Source organism: Lycium ferocissimum, chromosome 5 (assembly GCF_029784015.1).
Source record: "Lycium ferocissimum isolate CSIRO_LF1 chromosome 5, AGI_CSIRO_Lferr_CH_V1, whole genome shotgun sequence".
Taxonomy (NCBI): domain Eukaryota; kingdom Viridiplantae; phylum Streptophyta; class Magnoliopsida; order Solanales; family Solanaceae; genus Lycium; species Lycium ferocissimum.
In genome coordinates, this window is record NC_081346.1 from 12,312,584 (window position 1) to 12,339,191 (window position 26,608).

Sequence of the window (26,608 nt, forward strand, 5' to 3'; positions counted from 1 at the left end):
TCTTTGCTCTTGATTTACACGTCCATTAGTTTAATATTTGCCAACTAGCATTCAAATGGTTACATCTTGGAATTCTAAGAATTTGTTTTTATACGAGTAAGAGGTACTAATATTTATTTTAAGATTAGGTGGAACTGGTCTGACTTCAGGGTGTTAAATCACATGCGGTTTATGGACTTTATATTACAAAACTAAACGCTATTTGCCCATGGGCCCAACAATTTTATATTTGTTAATTATTGTAATTTTGATGGTTCTGTTGTGCAAGATGCAGGCAACACAAGCTTGACTGACTGGTGATAGGTTATGAAAATCAGAGGATGACGCAACTATAACTTTAGCAGTTAACATCGCCACTTGAGTAAAGAAATTTAGGCGAAATACATGGACGGTTCTCTAAATTTGATTCTGATTTTTACTTAGACACCTCAAATGAGATTTTTACCTATTAAACTTTCATATTCGAAACACAATGTTGATGTGACAAGTCACCATAAAATCAGTATAGACATACGTTTTCTTTCTCTGCTCTTGCCATTTCTTTCTCCAGACTTCTCTATTTCTCTATTGTTTTTTAACTCCAAAAGTTAATGCAAAAACTCATCTTTAAGTTTGAAGCATTGCCAGCATAGATATTACTCCCTCTGTCCCATGATAAGTATTGTTTTAGCTGAAAATACGCATATTAAAAAATTAATAATGCAATGTAAAATTTACTAAATTACTTCTATATAATAAAAATAAATTAATTTTTTCTTTTAATTAAAGCATGCATGGTTAGTAATTCTTTTAACATTGGAAATTTAACAATACCGAATTATTATGTGATTTTTTCAATCATTATTTAAATGTTACTTTAACTTGTCAGTTTTTATCTAAGAATAGAGTTGAAAAAAATTAGTCAATTTAAATTTAAATTTTTTAAAGTGACACTTATTATGAAACAATAATTTTTTAGCGTGACACTTATTACGGGACGGAGGGAGTATTAGGCAACGAACAATTTTCAGATTTTATTTCTTCATTAAGACTTGGGATACTAAAGAAGCAAGCATAAAAGATTCACTTTGTTTTACTTTTTTATTTTATAAATATTTTCTCCTATTATAGGATCTAGCAGCAGAAAATGACTCAAAACAACGAAGAAGACAGAATTTCAGTTTTCCCACTTTCAGTTTCTTCCACTTGAATTCAAAGAAACAACGCCTAATTGTCAGTGGTGTTGGGTGGTTAAATAAGGTGATTAAGAAAATGAGTAATGAATTTTTGGGTATGGAATAAATAAATGTTAGAACGAAGAAAGGGAGATGAAGAAAGCTAAGGTATATAGACATAAACTTTAGAAAGAAAAAGAGAAAAGAAAAGGAAGAGGAAAAAAGAAAGTAGAAGAAGAAAAGAATGAAACTAAAGGGAAAAGTACAAGAAGAAATGAAGAAGATTGAAGACTGTCGGCTCAATATATTTGTCTTCTTTTTCGGGAGCGTTTTGGCTTGACAACCATGTGTCAGTTTGACATAGGTTCTTTCATGTCATAAGCAATTGAGACAGACGCTTTTGAAATTTTGAGGACTATAAAAGTATGTGTAATAGATACAGTACAATTCAATTTGAGTTCCAAGTGTTCAAATCTAAACGTAGTTGAGGTGTCAGGCGTGGTTTGGTTGGAAATAAGTTATCACATGATAACTTATCCTGAGATTAATAATTTCGTTTTCCCATAAGGATAAATTAACATTATAATTTTGAGATTAGTTAGTTATATCATAATTTTATCTAAATCAAACGTGAAATAAATTTATTTTAAATTTAATTTTGAAATTATTTATTTTTTATCCCTCGTGCCAAACGAGTATTAAGGGAGCGGCCTACGTATTTAGCCGGAAATTTACGTCAAGATTCTGGTTTAAAAAATGCCTATTCGTGGGCCCAAAATTTCCAGAATGAGTCTCCTACAACTATTATTATTTGTCAGTTGGCAGTTGTCATCATGGAGACCCATTATTAGAAAATTTCTCCTCATATCATCATCATATCTGAGGTTGCACAGTTTTTAAAAGATACAACTTCGTATATATACATCTTAAGGAGAAATATTTATGAAACATGACGATAGTTTTATATTTATAAAATATAACATTACAAACCTATACAAAGCATGCTTAAAAAAAAAAAATTATTTTTTTAAAAAATTATTTTTAAATTTTTGTAAATATTTTTTTTTGCTAAAAAAATTATGTATGAAAGTTGTATGAAATGTGTATATCTCGCTCAACGCTTAAAAGTTCGCTCAATATTTAGTATGAAAACAAGATATGAAAAATATATGAAATGTGTATATCTCGTTCAAGGCTTAAAAATTCGGCTAAAATTGTGTAAATGAAATTTGTATCTCGCTCAAGTCTTAAAATTTTACTCACATTTTTGTGTATAAACTTCATGTTAGATTTCTATAAAATTAATACAACTACAACAACATTATATATAACTTTGATACAACATTCAAGACTTAAAATAATCGCTCAAATTTTTGTGTATAAAATGTGTATATCTTGCTCAAGGATTAAAAAGTTCGCTCAAATTTTATGTATAAAAAACATATGAAATGTGTACATCTCGATCAAGGCTTAAACATTTCGCTCAAAATTTTATGCATGAGAATGGTATGAAATGTGTATATCTCGCTCAAGACTTAGAATTTCATTCACATTTTTCGTATATAAAGTTCATATTAGGTTTCTGAAAAATTAATACAACTATAACAACATTGTAACAACTTTCATACAATATTCAAGGCTTAAAGTTTTCTCTCACAATTTTGTGTATGAAAATTATATTAAAAATTTCACTCACACATACATATTTCATTCATTTTTCATACAACATACACAAAAATTTGAAGTAATTTTTTAAGCCTTTGAGCAAAAAAAAAATATTAAAAAAAATTAAAAAAAAATTATTTTTTGTAAAAAATATATATTTTATTTGCTGAAAAAAAAAATATATGAAAATTCGTCATGTTTTTTAATAATAATATATTGTTATATTTTGTAAATAAGAAAACTATTGTAACGTTTCATAAATATTTTTTTTTAACATGTATATATACGTAGTTTTCCTTTTTAAAAGCTTCACATCTACAAATAGTACCGTCAACTCTTTCTTGAAGTGATTCTTTGAAATTGCATACAACACTATCTATTTCAGACTTGGACACTGCACCAATTTCTACACGATGCTTCTCGTAAACTCACAGTTAAAGGTGTCAACCGGTTTGGGTTAACCGGTTTTAACCGGTAACCGGACCGGTTAAACCGGAACCGGTAGAATCGGTTAACCGTATAATTGTTTACCGGTCCGGTTTCAATATTTTAGGAACCGGAACTCAAAACCAAAAACCGAACCGGACAGTTAAACCGTGAAAATTAAAAAAAAAAAAAAAAAAAAGGAAAGAGTCGTTGGGTCAAGAAGTCAGTTAATGGACCGTTGGCAACGGTCCATTTGCAAAAATGGCCATTACCAAACGGCCATTTTGTTAATTTTTGGCCCCCAAATTTTTTTTTTAACACTTTAACCCATCCCCCACCCCTATATAAACCCTTCTTCATTTTCATTTTAATTCACACCAATTCACTTTTCTCTCATCTTTCTCTCAAATCTCAATCTCTCAATTATAATTATTTTGCAATAACTAGCCACAAAGTCTTATTATAGTTTCAACTTTCAATTATTAATTTTGCAATTATAATATTGTTGGTGGAGTTGGTGATTTTGCAACAATCCGAAGTAGCTTTGGTGGATTTGCAATTCTAGCCGTCTTGACTTTGTTGGAAATTAATCCGGCAATTTGGTACCTTCGTTCCAACTCTATCTTTATTTTTCGCAATTTAATTCTAGCAATTTAATTTACGCAATTTAATTTGTTGTAATTTATTTTCTTGTGATTTATTTGATTGTGATTTAAATTAATTCTATTTAATAATGTCAAAGAGATTAAGACGTGGTGCCGTAGGTAGTAGTCGTATTGTTAGGGGTGCGCTTAATGAGGAAACATTTGTGGAAGAAACACCTAATTTAGGTATTGATGTTGGTGGAAATAATCCACTTTTAGGTCATGAGGTAATGCAACAACATTTTACCGACACTTTTAATGAAGACTTAAATGATGACGATGAAACACAACCCCCCGAAAATCCCATAGAGATACATGTCCCGCACAATCACATACATAAGACAAACCGCCTAGAACTCGTAAGCCAACAGCCTAAAATTTGGAAATTTATGACTAAGAATAGGAAAACCAATCGGCTACATGTAACATATGTGGACAAATATTTAGTTTTAAGTAAGAACCTGTAAGGATGGTGGAACGGTACACTAAATTCTCATACGAGAACCAAACATATGGATGCTTGGGGGAGAGCAAACGGGTTCAAATGTGGGGGGATTCAAATGACGATAGACCCACGAACCGGTAGAAATTTTAAGTATGACAAGAAAAAAGAACGCGTAGAAATAGCTAAAATGGTAGCTTATGATTGTTTACCATTTTCCTTTCCCTTCGGCCTGGGGTTTGTTACTTACATTCAACGTTGTTATAATCCGTTATTTGAGGGTATTCCTAGAAGTACTTGTAGAGCCGATGTTATAGATTTGTTTAAAAAATATAGATTTTATTTGCGTCACGTATTTAATTCTTTAAATTGTAATGTTTGTCTTACCGCTGATTTGGGTCTTAGTATTAACTATTTAGATTTTTTTGCTATTACATGTCATTGGGTTGATGACAATCGGTTATGCAAAAAGAATTATAGCTTTTTTATATGACGAAGGAAAAGGTCGTCACGATGGAAAATTTTTAGCCGATTCAATGTCTACTATTATGAGATTTTTTAACATTTATAGAAAAACACTTTGTATTGCTTTAGATAATGCTTCTAATAATACAAAGGCAGTTGGTCTTTTAAAAAGAGAAATAAACCCTCCTCTAAAAAATATTTTTCATGTAAGATGTAGTTGTCACATTTTAAATTTAATTGTTAAAGATGGTCTTGTGCATTTTGATGATTCTCGTTCAAAAAGTTAGAAATGTCATTTTTTTTTTTGTAATGCTAATAGGGGAAGAATTAGAGATTTTAAGAATGCTTGTGTGGAAAATAACCTTAGACCTAGGAAAATTCAAGTAGAAATTGAGACTAGGTGGAACTACACTTACATTATGCTACAACAAGCATATGAGTATAGATTCCCATACAACAAGTTCACAACAAATATAATACCGATAGTCGATTGGTTAACTTTTATGCATCGGGAAGATGTTAAAGAATGTATTGAACTCTTAGAAAATTTTTATAATGCAACTCTTTCTTTTTCTAGACAATTCTATCCCACGGTAATCGGAATTTTAGCCTACTTAGCGGAAATAGCTAGAGTTTTACAAGAGTATAAACATAAACCCGGTTATCAAGCGGCTATTTTTGAAATGATAATCAAATTTAAGAAGTATTTTTTTTTTCCATCCCAACTTTATTTATATTGGGTTCCCTTTTAAATCCTTGTTTAAAATCGTGCCTTATACTAAAAATTTGGTTAGTCAAATTTATACATTTTTAGAAATTGAAGCGGGAGTTCAACCATCTTTATTCGCCGAACTCGCTATTGATGAAGAGTTTAGAAAAGTTTTTACTCATTATTCTAGTTTGGAAGAACGTAACACCCGTTGCTCCACGCCCTACTACTTCTCAAAGTAGCAAAAAGGGCTTGTCGGGTTTAAAGTTTTACATTCACAACAACTTCTTCTTCTACCGCAAACTTTGATGAATATAACTTTTATTTGATGCACCCAAATGTAGATATCAACCAATTGGATGAGGTGGACGTCTTAGCATGGTGGAAGAAGTACAAGGCAAGCTATCCGGATTTTCAAGAATGGCTCGAGATATCCTTACGGTTCAAGTATCAACCGTGGTTTCGGAGAGCGCATTTAGCCAAGGAAGATAGCAAATTGGAGACCATAGACATTCATTATCCGGCTTTAGCTTGCAAGTACTAGTGTGCATTCGAGATTGGATTAGATCGGAGCGACGCAACCAAAACTCAAAAGCGGAGGAAGGCGAAGAGAAAGAAATTGAAGATTTGATAGCTAGTGGACCGGACCAAATGGAAGACTTTGAAGATATTTCCATGACCGAATATGATGTGGGGGAAATTAACGAAATGGTTCAAAATTGGTGATTTTATTATTCTACTATTTTTGTACAACTCATGTATTATTTGCAAGTTTAAAAAAAATACAACTTGCAAATAAATGTTATCCAAGAATGAATAAAAATATGGCTCATTGAGCTTACTTCTATTTACTTGTGTTCATATTTTTACTTTTATTAAGTTACTTATAGTATATAAGTAAGTATATATAGTATATATATATTAAGTTATACATATATTTAGTATATATATTAAGTATATATAGTATATATAGTATATATGTATATATAGTATATATATTAAGTTATACCTATATATAAGTATATATAGTATGTAGTACATATATATATAGTTATACACATATTTAGTATATATATTAAGTATATATAGTATATATATATATATATTAAGTTATACATATATTTAGTATATGTATATATATATATAAGTTATATATATTTAGTATATATATTAAGTATATATAGTATATATAGTATATATGTATATATAGTATATATATTAAGTTATACCTATATATAAGTATATATAGTATATAGTATATATATATAGTTATACACATATTTAGTATATATATTAAGTATATATAGTATATATGTATATATATTAAGTTATACATATATTAAGTATATATATTAAGTATATATAGTATATATGTATATATAGAATATATATTAAGTTATACCTATATATAAGTATATAGTACATATATATATAGTTATACACATATTTAGTATATATAGTATATATGTATATATAGAATATATATTAAGTTATATATATATATAAGTATATATAGTATATAGTACATATATATATAGTTATATACATATTTAGTATATATATTAAGTATATATAGTATATATGTATATATATTAAGTTATATATATATTTAGTATATATATTAAGTTATACATATATATAGTATATATATTAAGTTATACATATATATATAGTATATATAGTATATAAGTATATATACTATATATATTAAGTTATACATATATATAAGTATATGTAAGTTATACATATATATGTATACGAAAAACACTATTCTATTATTTGACTTGCTTTGCCGGAGGTTGGTAGTCGAAATATTTAAACTTTAATTATAAAGTTGTATAACATATGTAAATATACCTACAATATACAAATAAATACTATAATATATATATATAATACAAAAAACAAACAAAAAAATATATTTTAAACACTCCAAACCGGACCGGTTCCGGTTTGGAGTTTAAAACCGGTAAACCGGAACCGGTTAAGCGGTTTTTTAACCGGAACCGGCCGGCTCCTTAACCGGTTCCATAACCGGTTCCGGTTGGAACCGGTTGCCACCTTTACAGTCACAGTACATCAATAAATTGACAATAAATCAATCTCATTAATCCAACATTGTGCAGCCTGCATTTAGTGAACCGAGTCAAACGTTTACTTGGATCCGACCAGAAACACAGAACGAAGTACTATTCATGCTTTTAACCATATATCGGGGAAGGGGCCCGATTTGACTACAAAACAAATGTCATAATTGACTTCAGACCATCATTCATAATCATCTGAGACAAAATTTTCTATTTGTAAGGTAGAATTTTAAAGCTCCAGAGTTGAACTTCTCATTTTAGGCTCAACAAAATGAAGACATGCCCTAGTAAAGACACTATCATTCAACTCCAGCAAACCCCCAGTACATTTGCATAGAGATAGACTGGCTCTGTCTATCTGAACATCGTCTTGTGCCAATAGTATTTTTGTATTTTCAAGGTTAACTAGACCATATTAGGCCGTTGAGGAAGCAGGAGATTATAGAACTTATCATGCAAGAAAAAGTGCTTTCCCTTGCTATCAACAGCTTTTTTCCACCCACACCATCCGCCATTTACTATTTTCTTGATATCATCACTCCCCGTATAATGAGGATCCAGTATAAGGAAAGCACAATCTCCACTTGCATCGTTATAATCCACGCCCAGGAGAGTGTATGCAAGAACACCACCACCTGCAGGCATGCTAAAATGCTAAGCAACTACTTTTCTGATTTTGTTTAATGGAAAAAAAAAATTGATGCAGAAGCAGGTCTCATAAAAACCACTCCATTTACAGCCAAAAACATAGTAGTATTACAAGAACTGTATGACCTACCAATCATGACAGGAGTTCCTTGATTCTCAAAATGCAATGCCAACTCTCGACACCTTTCAGGCAGCTCGGCTCCAGATCTGACATTCATAATTTTGCAACTAACCTATCCACAAAGGTAATTTAAAGGCTTAATACATAGTTTACCCTCCTGAGCTTGTAGCCAGTTTACCCTCCTGAGCTTGTAGCGAAATCCCTTTTATACACCACCCTAGTTTCACGGGGAATCTTTTACACACCAAGAATTTCACCAAGTGTGTCTATTGGCACGTGAAATTGGGGTGTGCAAAAGGTTAAACATTTGTAAAGCAACGAAATTGAAAAGTTTAAAGGGGAGTACAACTGACAGCTAAAGAATGAAAAAGATAGTCAAAAGCATAAAATTTATCTAAAACAACTCACTAGGTATTTTATAAATATTTCTAGATAGGTTCAAACTTACTCCAAGTAGTTTATCCAAAACAAAACTCAGTTCAATGGCTCCAATCCATTCACGTGACCCTATAAATGAAGGATCTTTGTCACCAATTTCTACAAGTGCCTGTTGTATTTCCCTGAAAGGATGTGCAATTCACTTCAGAACAAAAAAAAAAAAAAAAAAGGATTTTCAGAGTGATTAATTCACAGAAGATATTGGATGTTCATTTATGACTACGTAAGCACATACTGCAGCGTGATTACTATAGATTAGCAGGTGCTTTCAGTAGAAGTTGGTACTCCTTGTGTCCTATTTGTATTCACTGCAAAGTAGCCACTATGTCTTTGTTAAGTTGTGAAGGCGGACCTGTTGTGCTTAATATGTACTCTCTCCTTTTAATTTTATGTGTCTTGGTTTGACTGGGCACGGAGTTTAAAAAAGGAAGAAAGATCTTTGAAACTTGTGGTCTTAAACAAGTCATATGGGATTTTGGAATTAAAGAGTTATTAAATATAATTTTTTTGATAAAGGTAACATTTAAAAGAGTTATTAATATGAAAAAGTGACATTCTTTTTAAACAGGGTAAAATTAAAAAAAAGACACATAATTGAAACAAGGGAGTACTACTTATGAAGACAGAAAGTGTGCCTCTGTGGGAACAAAAATGCTATCTGCAAAATTACAAGTACATTTTACTAGCTTGTACAGTAGAAAGAGGTTATACCCTAGTATATGGATTTCTTTGGGGCACCTCCTTTTAGTTTCTCTTTTGAATCACCCTTTGATCATAAAATATTTTACAATTTTCACCAAACCAATGAGGCCGTACTTCAGTGATCTAATTAAACTATCCATTTTGAAGCTAATGAAAATGGACTGTGTTAACATACGGACTTAGCAGTTTCTTGTTCTGAAAAGAAAGCTGTGAGCCAAGGAAAACTACACTGAGCAAGCCAAGAATCACATGCATGTATAATTAGTACTGACCTAAGGCATCAAACGAAATATGGTCAGTTAAACCAATCACACCTGACAAGAAAAGCACTTTAATCACTGTAGCTAAAGGATCTACACGATACCTGTGTGATGGAACATCAATTGAAGTGTAATTTTGCAACTTGAACCATGAAATGATTGTCTGCAGGGAGCGATAAGCACAGCCCCAACCCTGTGAGGTACACAATGTTAGTGTAAATATAATGGTGGCCATTAAATAAGCTAACCAGCTAAGTATTACTGTAATCCAACAGTAGCATTACTCAATTCATCAAGCAATAACATGCAATTAGATAAAAATCCAAAAAAAGAAAGTAGAAGCGAAAGAAAAGCTTTAGAACCAAGGAAAACAAACTACAAATTAAAGAAAGAAGTACAAACATAGAAAAGTTCGCATTCAATGAACAGACAATATCGCAAGCTAATTGTCTAACAAAGTTCAACTAAAACAGCATATTAGGGTGCACAGTAAAAGATTTCACCTACGGAGCCTTCAAAAAAAGAAAATTTATTACCGAGTCATCAAGTCCCTCGTGAAGGTAATGGTAGTACTCATAAGAACCTTGAACCAGAGAAGCCACGCCTCCAGAAACTGCAGAGGGTGTGACAGTGTTAGCACAATAAAAATTATAATTTCCGTGGTAGTTGGGCAAAAGAGGAAACAAATAACTACTCACCACCACTACTTGGTATCGCCAAATGTACATCCTTGAGAAAAGAAGAACCTGATAAGGCCATGACATGATGGAGAGCATTCTAAGTATGAGCAAACAGCCATGTTAAGCATATGTATATATGATACTGACGCTTTACCTTTCTGGACTAAGCTGCTACTATTTTTCTTCCCTACTAGATCAATGGCATTTGAAATTCTTAGAAGAGGGCGATCAAAAGGTAACCCAAGTCTCAAATGGAGGGATCTTCTTGTTTCAACTGTCATAAAACAAGCCTTGTCAGTGTGTCAGACCACATTTTTTAGCTGAACAACAATTAAACATTCACAGTTATCCCAAGCTTCAAGTGATTTCACCTTGCTTCAGTTCTGTCTCACCATAACTAAGTTCATATAGGACTGTAATCGGATGTAAAATTCCCGGAGGAAGGAAGTGATATGGACGCAACTGCAAGAAAAATTAACAGCACCAGTTAACTTCTGGCACTAAAATGTGGGGAAATTCATCAGTGATACTAGTTTAACATCGTAACAGGAAAAGTTGTTTGAAGGTACAAGTAAATTCGTAAGTTCAAATGAATAACAAGAAAGAAGAGTTGTTACTTAAAGTCGCAAGAAACATTAAGTGAAAGGACTCCGAAGTGCCAAGGAAGCTGCATAATATTATAACAAGGATAAACCAGATCAAGTAAAACCAAAAAATTAAGTGTTGCTATCGACAAACCATTTTCCTTCCCCCTCTTTGTTATTTATCTTCTCTCTTTGACCAGTTTATGTTGAAAATTACGGAATTAACGCTCAGCATACTTTATATGTTTCCTCTATACTTGACACTATCCTCATACTTCTCCAAGGTACTCTTTTCCTATTTCAGAAATTTCAAATTACAAATATGCAACTAACATTCCAGAGTGCCACAGAAAAACTTATTTTATACTCCAACTCAACACAGAATTTCTATAACACTGTAACTTCTTACTGAAGAAATGTTTGAACCATGAAAAAATGATTAGACAGCAGAAATTTCCACAACCATAAAGTATAGCTTCGAGTCAGAGTGTGATGTTACATGAATTCATTTATTTACCAACTCTAAAGAAAATCCAATTTTAGAAGACAAGACATCTACCTTGTTAAATACTTTGTAGCTCTGTACACACACAACCTGTCCTAGTTAAATGGTTGTATGTTACTACTACCACTGAACATAACATGTGATGAATCAAACCAGCCCACATCCCAAGCAAAGTCAACACCAATTTTTTTTTTTTTTTTTTTTTTTTTTTTTTTTTTTTTTTTAGAGCAGTAACAATATAGCACTGGATCACCCAGCAATTGGGTTTTCAAGCAAAGTTGAATATGACCAAAGAAATGACATAGTGGTCTCACCTCTGGATGCCTCTCTAAAAGGTCAGGCATAATAACTTTTCTCATTGAGTGTAACTGGTCAACTAGTGCAGGGATGACTAACTTTGAAATGCCATAAGCCAGCGACATATCTTTTGCCGCATAACAAAGCACCTCTAGTTTATGACCTATGACCAGAAGTTGAGTTTCTTGGGTGGCTGAAAGAAAACAATTCACTAACTGATTAGGCGACCGCAAACTAGACCAAGTTATTCTCATCTATATATCCCCCAAAAGTAGAATAAACAAAAGAAAGAAAAGCCAAAATTATCTATTAAAGTATCATTACCTGGATAATATTCAGCAATAGGTGCAGAAGGTTTCACAGAACTCATCGATTTATTAAGCAGAAAGCTTACTTGGATTTTATCTGCATTCTAAACAGCAAACACTTTAAAACAGCTGTATACGGGCCCACAACGAATTGAAGTAAATTAAATATAACTTCCAACTTAAAGAACTCAATTTTGATAGGTTGTTGCTTGGGTTGAACAAATCGCACTTGAACTTTGATTGTAATAGTATTTGAATTTTGAGGTGAAATGTACCTCCTCTATCGAAGAAAATGAGGTAATATCTTTACTCCTTGAAGAAAAGTGTGAACATAACATAGCTTTCGCATCAGAATCTTTAAGTTCAGAGGAAAAACTTGAACTATCTGTGTTCAGTTCTGAACCACGAAGAACAATAGCACCAGAAGTTTCATTTAAAGCTTCTATTAAGCAAGTAACTTGTGGGTCTCTGAATTTCCTAGCAATAGCTTCAGCTGCTCGCATATATATATCATGTACATCTGTAAATAAAACAAGCTACAGTCAGCAACTAGGAATTGCAAGGCTGTGGACGCACATCTGACACACTATACTCTGATATATAATGTAGGAATTGCAAGGCTGTGGATGCAGATCTCACACACTATACTCTGATATATAATGTAGGAAAGCAAAGCATAGAAAGATCGATTCATTTTGACGCATAATGATCTATTTGTAGGTACTAAGAAGAGTCGTATTGAATATAAAAGAACACATAAAGACAATAGAGATCTCCTCATTTAGATCATGTTCATTCATACATTCTTTGGTTGGAAACTCGAGAAAAAGCTTGCAAAGATGATGATAGAACAATTACATGTCTTGGTTGCTTAATCTTTCTAGATATTCTCAGCTAGAAACCATATATCTTTTTTTCCCTCCCTAGGAGCTACCTACCTTGCTCCCTTGGTGACTCGACCCACAACCTTAAGGTTGGATGTGGAGGTAGTTACAACTTGAGCAATCTTGTCAGATTCCACGAAAAAACTATCTTAATTGAAATACTGCAAACATACTATTTTCTATAATGATTTTGGCAGTTCTTGCTATGTGACAGGAGTCATTATAACTCTAGATTTACAAGCAGGATAACACTCAAAGATGGCACTCTATTAGTATTTACTTTATCAAGGGACAAAAAACTCAAGGATGGTATTCCTGGACAATTCTTTCTTCATTTGATTATTACAGTTGGTATTCCAGGTGCTTCTTGTTCACTTTCATCAAAGGTACCACTGAAGGATCAAATTTGAATTGATAACAGATAAAGACTTAAATAGAATCGTGCACTAATAATCCACAGCTGAACCGGCAGAGTTACCAATTTTTTTTTTTTTTGTGTGTGACTTGGCGAGAAAGAAAAGTCCAGTCACAAATTACAAAAGGCTCTGGAACTTTCTCCTTCTGTTGTAACTTAGACATGTTATTGTTATCAAAACAAACAATTGTGTCTATACTGTGGCCAATCAACTTGAATTTCCGGCCTGAACTCTGAATGTTGTTTCATCAGTTTATATATGCACACCGTTCTTGCAACCACAACCACATCATTCATTTTAAAATTCCAATTCTACTGCTTTCATGGCTCATGATGAGAAAGTGCATGAACAACATATTTTGCTCGTGCCATCCTTACTTTTTGTTTTTTGATAACCGCGGTGTCCGGGCTAGCTTGCGTGTACCTCGACTAATTCCACGGGGCACCTGCTACGTCCCACCAGTATAGGTACCGGGTAACTCTGTCCGCCAAAGCTTGGACAGATGGGAAGAAATCACCTTGTGTTTTTTTTTTTTTTTTTTGGCCTCCGCTGGGAATTGAACCTGAGTCCTCAGGGTTCTCAACCCACTTAAGACTACTACGCCACACCCTTTTCTCGTGCCATCCTTTTAATCAAACTTATATTTTTTCTCGGTGTTTGTAGTTCCTATTCTTTTTCCTAACCAATCTTCAACCTACGACTCCCATTTCCAATTTTGTAGAATCAACCAGCATTAATATCCAGCTCTATATACATCTAGCGTTAAGTCATTTAAATACGATCAACTTTCACGACTATAAACAGCAAATATCAGGAGACATTCAACACTAATATACTACCAATACGCACTCCCTGACTTCCGAATTTAAGCAAAAAAGGAAAAGAAAAGTAGAAAACATATTAAAATTGTCCAGCAAAGTGGCCAGAATAAGTTGAATTTAATTAACCTAACACTGTCCAGTAAAAGCATGGATAAATTAAGGAAGCACTCACCATTAGGGTTGCTTGGCTGATAATATAAAGGCAATTTTACATGAAGAGCACAGTGGAGCAAGCAACCTCTTTCCCAAACAAACTTTTCAGGATTGTCTTCATACACAATCGAACTAACACTCTCAATACTATCCAATTTTCCATCTTTCGACACGAAAAAACGAACATCCTTAGCATTATTCAAATCCACCACAGCTCCAATCAGCTCTGAATTCCCCAAATTTGAATCAAAGGACAAACTTTTCCTCAAATTACAAGCTGCATTAATCGCCTCACCCGCAATCTTCTCAAAATTGCAGTCTTTTCCGACAATTAAAGCTCCAATAACTTCAAAACCCTTCGGTAGCAGTGTTCTTATATCATCTAACAAAAAAAAAAAAAATTGAATTCTCAATCAAAAGGAAAGGTGATTAATTGAATTAGCTGAAATTAGACTTGGCTGATTACCTGATTCTTTAGAGAAATCTGTAGTGTGGATACATCGGAAAGTAGAAATAATGGTGTAGCGAGGGAAGAATGGAGAACCGATCAGCCATTGAATACCCGATTCGTTCTTGATAATCTGGAGCCTCCGACAGAGGATCCGAATAGACGGGTCCGGGTTTTCGCTAACCATTGATTCAATTTGAGATTCGGGGTCCAACTTCCAGGTGACAGATAGTCTTGACTGATGACTCTCTCCAAGCTTAACTTCCTACTCCCTCCGTTAACCCCTAGGATTTTGAAACTCAAATTTTTCTAATTTAACCTAACTTCAGATATTAAATTCTTAAACCTTTTAAAATAAATTTATTCATAATTGAAAATTACTGGAAAAAAAAATATTACAAATCACAATAATTAACAATTCAGTATATTTAGAATACACATGAAAAATTACAGTAAAAGAATTCATGATTTTCGAAATATGAACAGTGCTACATAAATTAGGACGGAAAAAGTCATTTTAGTTTTAGTTTTGAAAGTGAATAAACTATAGTAATATTAATAAACAAAAAATCCTCGTACTGACCGAGTGATCATTGCATTTCGACAAAGAAAAGAAACCGTTCGATAAGTTTGAGGAGTTTATATTCGACTTGAGAGGCAATAATTTTGAGCATTTATAGGGTGTGTAACGGTACAAAAGAAAATATTTTTTCTTTTTGAAAAATAAATAATTTTCTTGCTTTTTTGATATTTGTTGAGTAAGCAGATTTTTTTTTTTTTTCCTGAAAGTATATATATAGGCAAACATTATAGGGGTGGGGTAGGGGGAAGGAAGCCTATGACTCTATTCTTAAGAGTCTCGTGTGTTAACTTGTGAGCATGACTTGGGTTCAACCTTGCAAGCAAGGGTTCGTCGACCCAGAAGTGAGTCGTGGCGTGATGATGTACTATGCGGGATGGAAGTATAATGCTGAGGACACTTTGGCATTGCTTTAAGATCATTGTTGGCATTATATGAATGATGAATGTAACAACTAAGGGTTTAAGTGCCCTACTCGGGCAAAACACAGATTGTGTGCATGGGCACAAGGCAAGTGTCAAGCTTGAGGATTAGACTGTGTGTGCGAGAGCGATGCTTATTTTATGCAAGGGACTTACATGACATAACCATCCCCGGTGGGCACATAGATAAGACCTAGCATATGAAATGTGCCACATGAATATTATCACAAATCAAAGTTGAGGTTATGACATCAAACAAGCGGCACAATTGAAGCTAGGTCTCTGAGGCAAGCTTTGACAGAGGCACAGGGTCGTGCCAAAAAGCATGGGATAAGAGAAGGGGGCTTGTAGTCAGGTGGGTTTACAGCTGTTGCATGAACTATTTGTATGTGCTGACACTAAAGAAGAGTTGGCCCATAACAGTAGGGGTGTGGGCGTTATGGGGGTGGGGTGGGATGAAATAATCAGCGTGGAATGCCACTTACGGAACTTGTTTTACCTACTTCTATGAGAGAAGTTATTTTTCTCATTTTTTTAAAAAATATTTTTCAAATATATATGTCTAAATTCAACAATTTAATCACTCTCATAGTATTGCGATCGTTGAGAAAAATGTTTGGAAATAACCGTTCAGTTGCTCTTTAGGATTTTTTTTTTTCATGCCAACCAGAAAAGTTCGTCTCCAAAATAAAGATTAAGGTGGATTAGTTGCTTGTTCTATATGGACATATTTGGCACTCCAATATATGCTTGCAGATTATCTTGCATTTCTTAAACCAATGGCCAGTGGGACAAGGAGGATCCGCAGTATCCGGTACATGTGTTTTGTTCCTTTATTAAACATAAGCTAGCTAAAAGTATAAACCTCTAGCATATATGATATAACAAAATAAAGCATAGGATAGATAGGAAATGTGCAATGTTCTGTAACAAACTAAATTTTGTATTGATCCATAGAAACGCACAAGTAGATTGTTCATCAATTTCAGTAACCAGAAGCAAAAGAAAAATAGAAATTGGAGGTTCCACACATGAGTTTCGTCTTTCATATATAGGCATCTTCCATGCACATGCTCTTTTCTTTAACCAGGTCCCAAATGTAATTTGACAATTTCCAATCCATGTCCTCCCATAGGCTAGTTAAGTTTATTATAGGCTTAATACCTAGATGGACCTTAAAGCTTGATGTTTTAAGATAAATATAAACTTACAGGTAATGACAGATAGACACTTAAACTTACTCAAAGTGTATTTTTTAGTTTTCAGTTGTTGTTTTGAAAACAAAAACTATATTTTTCAAACACTCACAATTTTCATGACCAAACAAGCCCTAAATATATCACAAAATATTTTTTTTTTAAAATGCAAAAATAAGGCAAATGCATATACATGAGACTATAAATGTGCACTTAAACCAATAAATACTCGCTAATCGCAATTTTACAACTTTCAATTAACTCGGATTTTTTTTTTTACACTTGAATAATTAAAAAACAATAACTTTAACCAATAAAAATCCTTAAAAAAAGAAATTTCAAATTAAGAAAACTAGAAGCCGAGAAGAAAATCCTTAAAAAAAAAGAAATTTCTTAATTTGAAATTTCTTTTTTTAAGGATTTTTATTGGTTAAAGTTATTGTTTTTTAATTATTCAAGTGTAAAAAAAAAATCCGAGTTAATTGAAAATTTTAAAATTGCGATTAGCGAGTATTTATTGGTTTAAGTGCACATTTATAGTCTCATGTATATGCGTTTGCCTTATTTTTGCATTTTAAAAAAAAATATTTTGTGATATATTTAGGGCTTGTTTGGCCATGAAAATTGTGAGTGTTTGAAAATATAGTTTTTGTTTTCAAAACAACTGAAAACTTGAAAAATACACTTTGAGTAAGTTTAAGTGTCTATCTGGTCACCTTGTAAGTTTATATGCCTATCTTACAAAACATTCCAAGTTTAAGGGTCCATCTAGGTATTAAGCCTTTATTATACCTTGTCCTGGAGGTCCAAGGCAAGAAATGGACCACCATATATCTATCCAAAGTTTGTTCCTCCGTGAGAGATGTAGTAATTGCTCAAGGAGCTACCTGCCTGGACAAATCTTGCAACAGTAGCCCATTCAAAATTATCATAACAGGAGTTTCAATTTGCATAACTAGAGCTACTGGTCGTGTAACAAGACTAATGAAACTCTGAGTAGACATTCTTTAAGGGAAACTGTTACTTGATCGGTTAATGGCAGTGAAAATGACCCGTGCAATTTGTCCAAGTCCTCATTCAGAACGAACTTTCTGGCAACACATAGATAGCTTGCCTGTACACTAATTGTAATGTAGTAAGGAATTCAGTGTAAGCCTGAAGAGTACCATATTGCAGAAATGCAAATTGGACTATCAGTATGGTACAAGCAACTGGAATTTCTAGTTGCAATGTTCCTTTTTCTCAGCAAAATTAAAACCAAAAATTCGCAAGAGAATCAACATAGTGGATTCAAGCATGCCCTCTCCAATTACTATACTAGCTCCAATACATTAAGTAATATCTACAATATCCTCTGCCTGTTCAAAGATGTTTTAATTCCAGGCTTTAAATTGAATGATATTCTTTTGTTTAATCTTTCTGCTACCTCCTCGGTGATCTATCCTCTAAACAGCAACATATAAGCTCCATCAGAAACTCATTAAGTGTATGTTGATCCCCATCTATTGATGATACCACCATCCCATTAGTAGAAGAACTCAACCCAAGACCTAACCAAGCTTATCACTACACAAAGCTTCAAGAAAAACAGAAACTCACAAATGCAAGTTGATACAGTACCTGCTATTCCAACGCCTGAGAATAAGGTAATTTTGTTCCCACTGGGTGTCCCATGAATGAAACAATCCAAACACTCAACATGTATAACTTTCTCAAGGTATGCTGAGTAGAATTGTTGATCAATTATTGGTGCTTCCTTGAGCAATTGCACCAGATCCAGGAAGAAAAGATGCTTTAAGGAATTATTGAATGGATATTGGATTTCAACAGATCCTTCAAACTCACGTAGCACTACAAACTCTTTGGCACCAAAAAGAATAAAAAATGATTCCCTATTATCAGTATGGTTTGCGATAAGAAAAGAACCAAAATCACCAACTGTGATCTGCAGGTTGAGGAAAGAAAATTATAAGAAACTACCAATCTGACTCTTTACTTGAGATTGAGAAATAAAGTACCATTTACCGGGGAAGGGCCACTTTGTACCAAAAACACGATTGGGCCAGAAAAGTGTTGCATTTGAAAGCCACACCAAGGAATAAGAAGATTATTAGTCAAGTTATTCTCCACGGGCATCGCACCAACTAAAGAATATATAAATGAAACTTTTGTAAACTCCCCCAGTAGCTTGTAAGGTGCATAAGGATTTTTAAGATTTCCACTGCCTTTCAGCACCCATGTCAAGTCCAGCTGAATCACCTTTGTATCCCTGCCCAACATCCACAACACTACCAAATGGTTTAACGCTAGCATTGGTCCCGGCTCAAATGGAGATATGAACATGTCTTGTTATAACGACAAGAAGAAGTATCAAGTCTATAGCATTCGTGTAAAGGGACAATAATCTGCACAGTGAGTACTTGGCCAATAGGAAGCTGCTAACCTGAGAGTTCAAATTTGTTTTGTCGTCTGGTGCCATGGGATGGAGCAGAAGAGTTGAACTTGGTGAATAAGTGTGGGATGTGGCTAACAGAATCAGATCTGCATTTCGATAGATCCCTATTTGTATAAGCAGAAACATTGAACTGAACATTCCTTAATATTGGTGCAAAATCCTGTAAACAAATTCCTCTTTGTTGGTGACCAGAGTCTCTTGAACTGCACCTATTGAACCCTCAAATCCATCTTGTGCATCGCTCACCTCCTCTGATTTTCCATTTTCTAAACCAAAGTGGCTCACCGGGCTAAAGATTGTTGCATCAGAATTATCATCGACGAGCACCTTGTGGTTGGTTCGTTGGGAACATTCATCTATGATCTAACAGGTGGGCTTCCACAGTCGCTGCATATCCTTCCGCAGACACAAGGATCTCATTATCTAACCAAATGGTGAACCACCATGAGAAGGGTAACAGCTAAGGAAAGAGATAGCTGGGGAAAATTCAACCAACAGAAACTTTTTGTGGTTCAAAAGAAAAATTCAACCAACAGAACATCTTCATGAAAGAGAGAGAAAAACATAGCAAAGGCAACATATTCAACAAAATCAGAAGCATGCATAGTAGAGAGAGATTAGTTCTATGGTCCTGATTATACTAAACGTTGGCAAATAATGGAATATGACCAAACACTAAGACCAGAGGTGAATAGGCTTAGGGGAAACGACCTTTTGCTGCCTCAAAATATAGTTAGCAAACGATTCTAGTTCCAGAGTGGAATTTTCTCATTGTCAAACAACAATAATGCGGACAGGACTCAGTATGGTCCTCTTTGTTACTTCTGAGGGACAAAAGCATTTGTCTGTAAGTTCCAAATGAGTTATGGCCTCATTTTAAAGTTCTGAGAATACTCAAGTATTATCCTTTATTATACTAGGAGCACCTTCATCTCCTAAGAGGACAAGAAGTTAAGGAACAGCTTTTCAGCCAGTACCAACAACTCCCCAATCAGCACAAAATTGTAAATAAAGGTATGACATCAGATATTTCAGCCAATAAGATTGTCTCCAATCTTACATGAATCACAGAAAAATGTAGAGTTTAATCAAAAGAAACACAATTCTTAGAACCAGACATCAGAGAAACAAAGCTAGCACAAGAAATGGATAAATATTAGAGGAAGGATCCACGGTAAAAGCATCTGATTAGGAGTCTCTGACTACAAATAAGAATCATTACCTTCAATCAGAACAGACTTTATAGTAATTCAATTCTCTAGCTGAAGTAGAGTTTCACTAGTCTTAAAGCATGTAACTTCAATGATAGACTTTATCAGTAATTCAACTCTCTAGCTGATGTAGATTTCACAAGTCTTAAAGCATTTAATTTCATTGTCTTCTAACTTTACAAAAGAGCATCTCAATCAAGCTGGATTGAAGATGACCACCAAAAGGAATAGGAAACATACTAAGCTAACGCATTGAACCATCATAAAGTAATGACAAAAAAATATAGCTATTGCTGTCCTTGAAATCTTGATCCTTTTTTTCTATTTTTCCAGAACTCATCCTTCTTTCCCTTTTTCTTCTCTTTCAATATGCCCATACTGCTTCTAACTATTCCCATTAAAGCACTCTTATCCTTCCTGTTCTTTATGGCAGCTTTTACATCCAGAATTGCGCGGAGCTTCTCGTATGATTCAGCATCAGGCACTTGCCGGTCTTTTACCATCTGCTTGTGAAAATAAAACGCCCTCTTGAAATCTCGCACACGGATGAAGGCGTATATCATTGTGGAATATGTAATAGAATCAGGTTTTAGATTAAGTGCTGCCATCTCCTTCAAAAGCTGTGGCAACCTTGAGTCTTGTCCTCCCCTCGCATATGCGTTGATCAACATGTTGTATGTCATTACTGTTGGTTGCAACCCAAGCTTCCCAAACTCACAAATCACATCTCTTGCTTCGACATAGCAACCTTGTTTAGCAAATCCATCCAATATAATGTTAAATGTCACCCTTGTCCCTTCAATTTTATCCTTGATCATCATTTTCCAAATTTTCATGAGCGTTTGGGTATCACCAGCACGTCTAAATGCATCAAGAAGAGCAGTATAAGTTTCTATGGAGGGCTTTATTCCCTCCCTTTGCATATTCTCGAAAGCTGTATAAGCTTTATCATGCCACCCACTGATTGAATATGCATGGATAAGAGCTGTATATGAGTAAGAATTTGGTTTTATACCAACCTTTTTCATCCTCAAGAATGCATTTGCAGCCAAGTCACTCATTTTCTTCAGTCTTCCATAGGCACTAATCAGGCACGTATATGATTTCACATTTGGCTCCAAACCAGCATCTTCCATTTCCTGTAGCAGCTTCTCAACAACATCGGGCTGGAGTCTCCTACTGTATGCATCCATCAAACTATTATAAGTAGCCGAGGTAGGTGCAATTCTTTTCCTCTTCATATCAGCAAAGAGACCTTCAGCTTCTTCAATTTGGTTAGACTTACAGTAAGCATGCATCAAAGTATTATAGACAATGGCATTGGAAGATATTCCCCTTTTCTCCATTTCCAGCTGGATAATTAAAGCTTCCTTCTTCAGGCCTTCCTCACAAAAGGATTTAATTAGAGCACCTGCTACTTCCAAGCTCCACTTCACACCTTCTTTGTTCATCTTTTCGAATAACTCCCAAGCTTCTTTGGCACTCTTTCCCCGTTTCCTCATTATTGTAATCATAATGGAACTTGTCACATGGTCTGGTTGGACAGAATTTGTTTCCATGGACTCATAAACTTCCCAAGCATCATCATACCTTTAATAAATTAAGCCATTAAAAGCAGCATAAGTTACAAACGAAAAGCTTACGCAAAACTGAACTACTCTCATAAAAAGGATATAAACACTCCAAATGGACACCAAAACTTTCTTATATACCAAGCATTTTGAATGAAATATGTGAAAAGACAACATATACTAGGAGCATTTTCTGTTGCCAGCTTCTTTGCACAACCATATGAAATTCAAATGAGGTACACCAAAAACAGTAGCGAAACCAGAAATTTCATCAAGGGTGGTCAAGATTTAACTGTACGTATAAAATGTAGTTTTTGACCTATATATGCAGTATAATTTTCTCTATACAAAGTATAATCTTCCCATGAAGCGTGTTCAAGATTTATTATGTATGTTAAAAAAGGTAGTTTTGACCAATATATACAGTATAATTTTCTTTATACAAAGTATAGTCTTCTGATGAAAGGGTGTTCAACTGACCACCTTCGGTCTATGTAGCTCCGCCACTGACCAAAAATGACCTCCAAATAATTGACAGTTACCACCAAACATACACTAAAACATGGCATTACAGGTATCAAACCATCTGAGTAATACTATTAAACATCAAAACCAACTAGCAACGCAATCAAACAAGCGTAAAAGCTTTTAGTCATCATACCTTCGACAACATAACAGCCCGGAAATAGCAGCATTATAAACATGGACATCCCTGAACGCCTTTCGATTAGGCAAGTTCTTAAACAAAACTAATAACTCCTTGCTCATACCAGCTCTCCCAAGTATTGGAAACAAAATCGTATAAGCACGAGGTGTGATCAATGAAGGCTCATTAAGCCCCATCCATTCAAAGAAATACAAACAATCAATAACCAAACCTTCATTTCCCAACAAACCCAATACTTCCTCACAGTCTTTTAATCCAACTCTCCCTTCAAATTCACCTAATACTTCACCTAACGTCACATTTTCCTGTAAGCTCTTAGCTTTCGCTACTATTTCACAAACAATACCTTCAATTCTAGTACTTGGAAGTGTGTTAAGTAGTGATTCTTGAATGTATTCGACCTCGTTTTCATCGTCTTCAATTGAACTAGTGATAGAAGCAAGATGCCAAGATGTTTTACGGTTTGTTTGAAGAGATAATTTGCCTTGACGACCTGGGTCCGGGTCGGATTCTTGGTTTGTTATCCGGGTCTGGAAGAACCGGTGAATTGGGTCATTGTTTGGTTGTTTTAGCTGTTGGGTATCTGAAATAATAAGTTCTTCTTCTTCCTCATCTACTACTTCTTCTTCTTCTTCTTCAGATTCTTCAAGAAGAGAAAGGAAAAGGTTGGAAGGTGTAGAATGAGTAATGCAAGAGTTGGAGAAAGAAGGGAAGAATGATTGAGAGAAGGGTCTAAAAGATATGAGATTTTTTCCAATTCTCAAAGGGTGACAGTGATTGAACTTTAATGTACAAGGAGTTGAAGAAGGGATAAAGGAGTGTTTGAGCGCCATCATAAACGGATTCTGAGCTTCAGTGGTCAGATAGTCCCATATGTAAAATTTGCTAGTACTTGGATTACTGGGAAACTTATAAGAACTGTTTTTACAGGCTGAAAAAATTTACTTGTGCAAATTTGGCCTGAAAGAACAGAACAGAAAGATAAGAGGTTGAAACTTGAGAAAAAGTTTACTGTATTTCTTTTGAATTCGGGGTCAATAATGTATAGCTATTGGAACTAATGATAAATTGTCATTATCTAAAGCAACAATTGGATCACACTCCAGTTCAAAAAGTACTTGCAATCTTTAAGGCTTTTAAAGCCACTTTATTCTGAGTTGTATTTACGTTCAAACGTCTAAATTTTAATGCATCTCTTCAAATGTGAATTTAAATTACAGACGTTTTAATCTTTAACATAAATAAGTGAGGCCTTAGAAACTTTTGTTGCTACACCAATATCCTCTTTAGGAGCATATGGAACTCACAGAAATAAGGTGTATGGTTGAAAATTCAATCTTATTACACAGACTTATGCCTTTTTCAGATTTCTAATCCATACACTTTGTTTAAGTTCATGCATCAAAGGTGTGATCAGAGGCGGACCCAGGATTTAAAAACCGCGGGGCACTATTATCTTAACGTAGACGACTGAGATATAATGGTCGCGTTGGACTGGTAACTGATTGCTGCAGTATATCAGTGTTTTACTTTTCAGCATGGTTCTCAGTTCTTTTATATAAATTGTTTAATGTTGAACACCTGTGTTTTGGGCCTAAGGCCACAGTTATGTATACATATACTTGGGCCTGAGGTAGGGATGGCAATAGGGCGGGTTAGGGCAGGTTAGGGCGGTGGCCTTCGACTGCCGCGCATTTCGACCCGCCCGCCCGCCCGTTTAGCTTTTTTTTTTAGCGAAATCGCCCCGCCCCGTCCCGCCCCATTAAGCCCCGCCCCGCCCCGCCCCGTTTATATTATCTTTCATTTTTCCTCTTTATTTTTCACTTCGAAGCATGATCTTAAAAACAATTAGATGAATGATTAGTTCCTAAAATTGGATTTTTTCTTTTGATCGTTCAAATTTCAAAATAGAACTAGAATTTACATATTTTACTATGTTTAGCATGAGAATACACAAAACCATCTTTAGTATAATTAAATAAGCTTGAAGGAATGTCTGAGTTAAAAAAAAATGATTTATCTTAATTACTAAAGACAAACTTGTGATGTAAGTATAACTGGCAACTAGTAGTATTTCACCTTTTTGTAGACGTCTTTTTAGTGATTTCTTCTAAATGAATATTGTTAATCGTAAGATCAATTAATTAGGTGATCATTTTGCGATAAATAGGAAAGGTTTTGTACAGGCTTAAACAAATAGAATAGTTCTATTACTAGGTTTACTTCATAAGTTTAGTTTTATAATAAAAAAATATTGATTTTAATTTATGCCAGAAGTCACATTTTAACAAATAAGAATTTAATAACAGAAATGAGAAATCTTACAAACTTCAAGCAATCATGCTTATTCTTTTAGTAGTAAAGAACGACGCTTCAAAATGTGGATTCAAACTAAGAAACAAGAATAAAATAGTCATTTTTTACCCTGTCCTGCCCTGCCCTATTAAAAAATTTCAAAATTTAAATTTTGTCCCGCCCGCCCGCCCGCCCCGCCTTGTTTATATGTTTCCTCGCCCCCCGCCCTATTATGACTTTGCCCCGCCCGCCCCCGCCCGCCCTACCCCACCGCCATCCCTGCCCGAGGCTACGTACTCTGTGCACTTATATTGGGCCTGAGGCCACAGATTATGATTTCAGTAAGCAGGTGATTCTCCATTCAGGACAAGAAGTATTCTTATTTTTACTTCTTTTGGTCACTTCAGTTATCAGTTTCAGTACTTACAGTTCTTGCTTTCAGTTGCTTTACATACCAGCGCAATTTGTAAACTGACGTCCTTTTTTGCCCGGGGCCTGCATCTCATGATGCAGATAAGGATTTACAGGACTACGCATATGCTCCATAGCATATCCAAAGATCAGCTGATTGGTGAGCCCTAATTCTTTCGGGGCCTTATCATTTATTTACACTCTTTATAGCAGTTATAAAGTCGTGAGCTTTTCATGTTAAGCTATGTTGGCTATAGTTATGATTCAGAATTATGTTAGCGTTTCTGTATTTTGATTGATATCATTCAGACATTCAGTATATCAACATGTGTTAGTTTATTTCCCGCATTCAGTATGTTATGATACCACATGCTGATTCAATCAGCCAGTTGGTTCGCTTCGGTCACATGTAGCCAGGCACCGAGTGCCGTGTTACGTCCAGGCTCAGGTTCGGTACGTGACATAAAAGCACAATATCCAATGCAAAAGATGATGATTAGCACTATTTGGGAATCAATCCTAGGTATATGCTCTGTGAAGTATAGTCTTTAGTCGGTGAAATGTGCATGTATTTCTAACTTTTCGAGGTATATCACATATATATATATATATAAATTCCCGAAGTTACCAAATGCACGTGCCCTCCCTCCTTACCACGTGGGTTCGCCTCTGGGTGTGACATAACAATTACTAATAAGGTCGGGTAAAAGTCATGACAAATTAGGGTTCAAATTTCAATAGAGAAAAAACGTTAGGTAATTTATTTTTATTTGCCTAAGGATTAACGGATACTCCTCTTATATCAATTTGTGTGATATTTTACTCATCGAGATTGAAATTTCTTAATTTTGACCTTAAATTTGAACATAAATTCTCTAAATTTTTTGAAACAAAATTTGCATAATTTGAATATAAGTCACGATAAATAACAATTCAAAATATT

The 26,608-nt window shown here is 34.3% G+C and overlaps 2 protein-coding genes across 2 annotated transcripts; both read right to left on the reverse strand.

Moving 5' to 3' along the window:
- Positions 1–7,569: 7,569 nt before the first annotated feature.
- LOC132056035 (probable Ufm1-specific protease) lies at positions 7,570–15,197 on the reverse strand. Its single transcript, XM_059448076.1, has 13 exons — positions 14,876–15,197; positions 14,429–14,791; positions 12,411–12,655; positions 12,152–12,239; positions 11,845–12,020; positions 10,813–10,903; positions 10,596–10,715; positions 10,460–10,507; positions 10,298–10,374; positions 9,866–9,954; positions 8,810–8,921; positions 8,371–8,473; positions 7,570–8,227 (listed from the first exon to the last, which is right to left on the reverse strand). The coding sequence occupies exons 1-13, from the start codon at positions 15,042–15,044 to the stop codon at positions 7,998–8,000; spliced, it is 1,911 nt and encodes a 636-aa protein (XP_059304059.1). The 5' UTR covers positions 15,045–15,197; the 3' UTR covers positions 7,570–7,997.
- A 5,607-nt stretch (positions 15,198–20,804) lies between these two features.
- On the reverse strand, positions 20,805–23,850 carry LOC132056041 (pentatricopeptide repeat-containing protein At5g50280, chloroplastic). Its single transcript, XM_059448083.1, has 2 exons — positions 22,954–23,850; positions 20,805–22,311 (listed from the first exon to the last, which is right to left on the reverse strand). Exons 1-2 carry the CDS (start codon positions 23,793–23,795, stop codon positions 21,009–21,011), a joined length of 2,145 nt encoding a protein of 714 aa, XP_059304066.1. The 5' UTR covers positions 23,796–23,850; the 3' UTR covers positions 20,805–21,008.
- Positions 23,851–26,608: the final 2,758 nt, after the last annotated feature.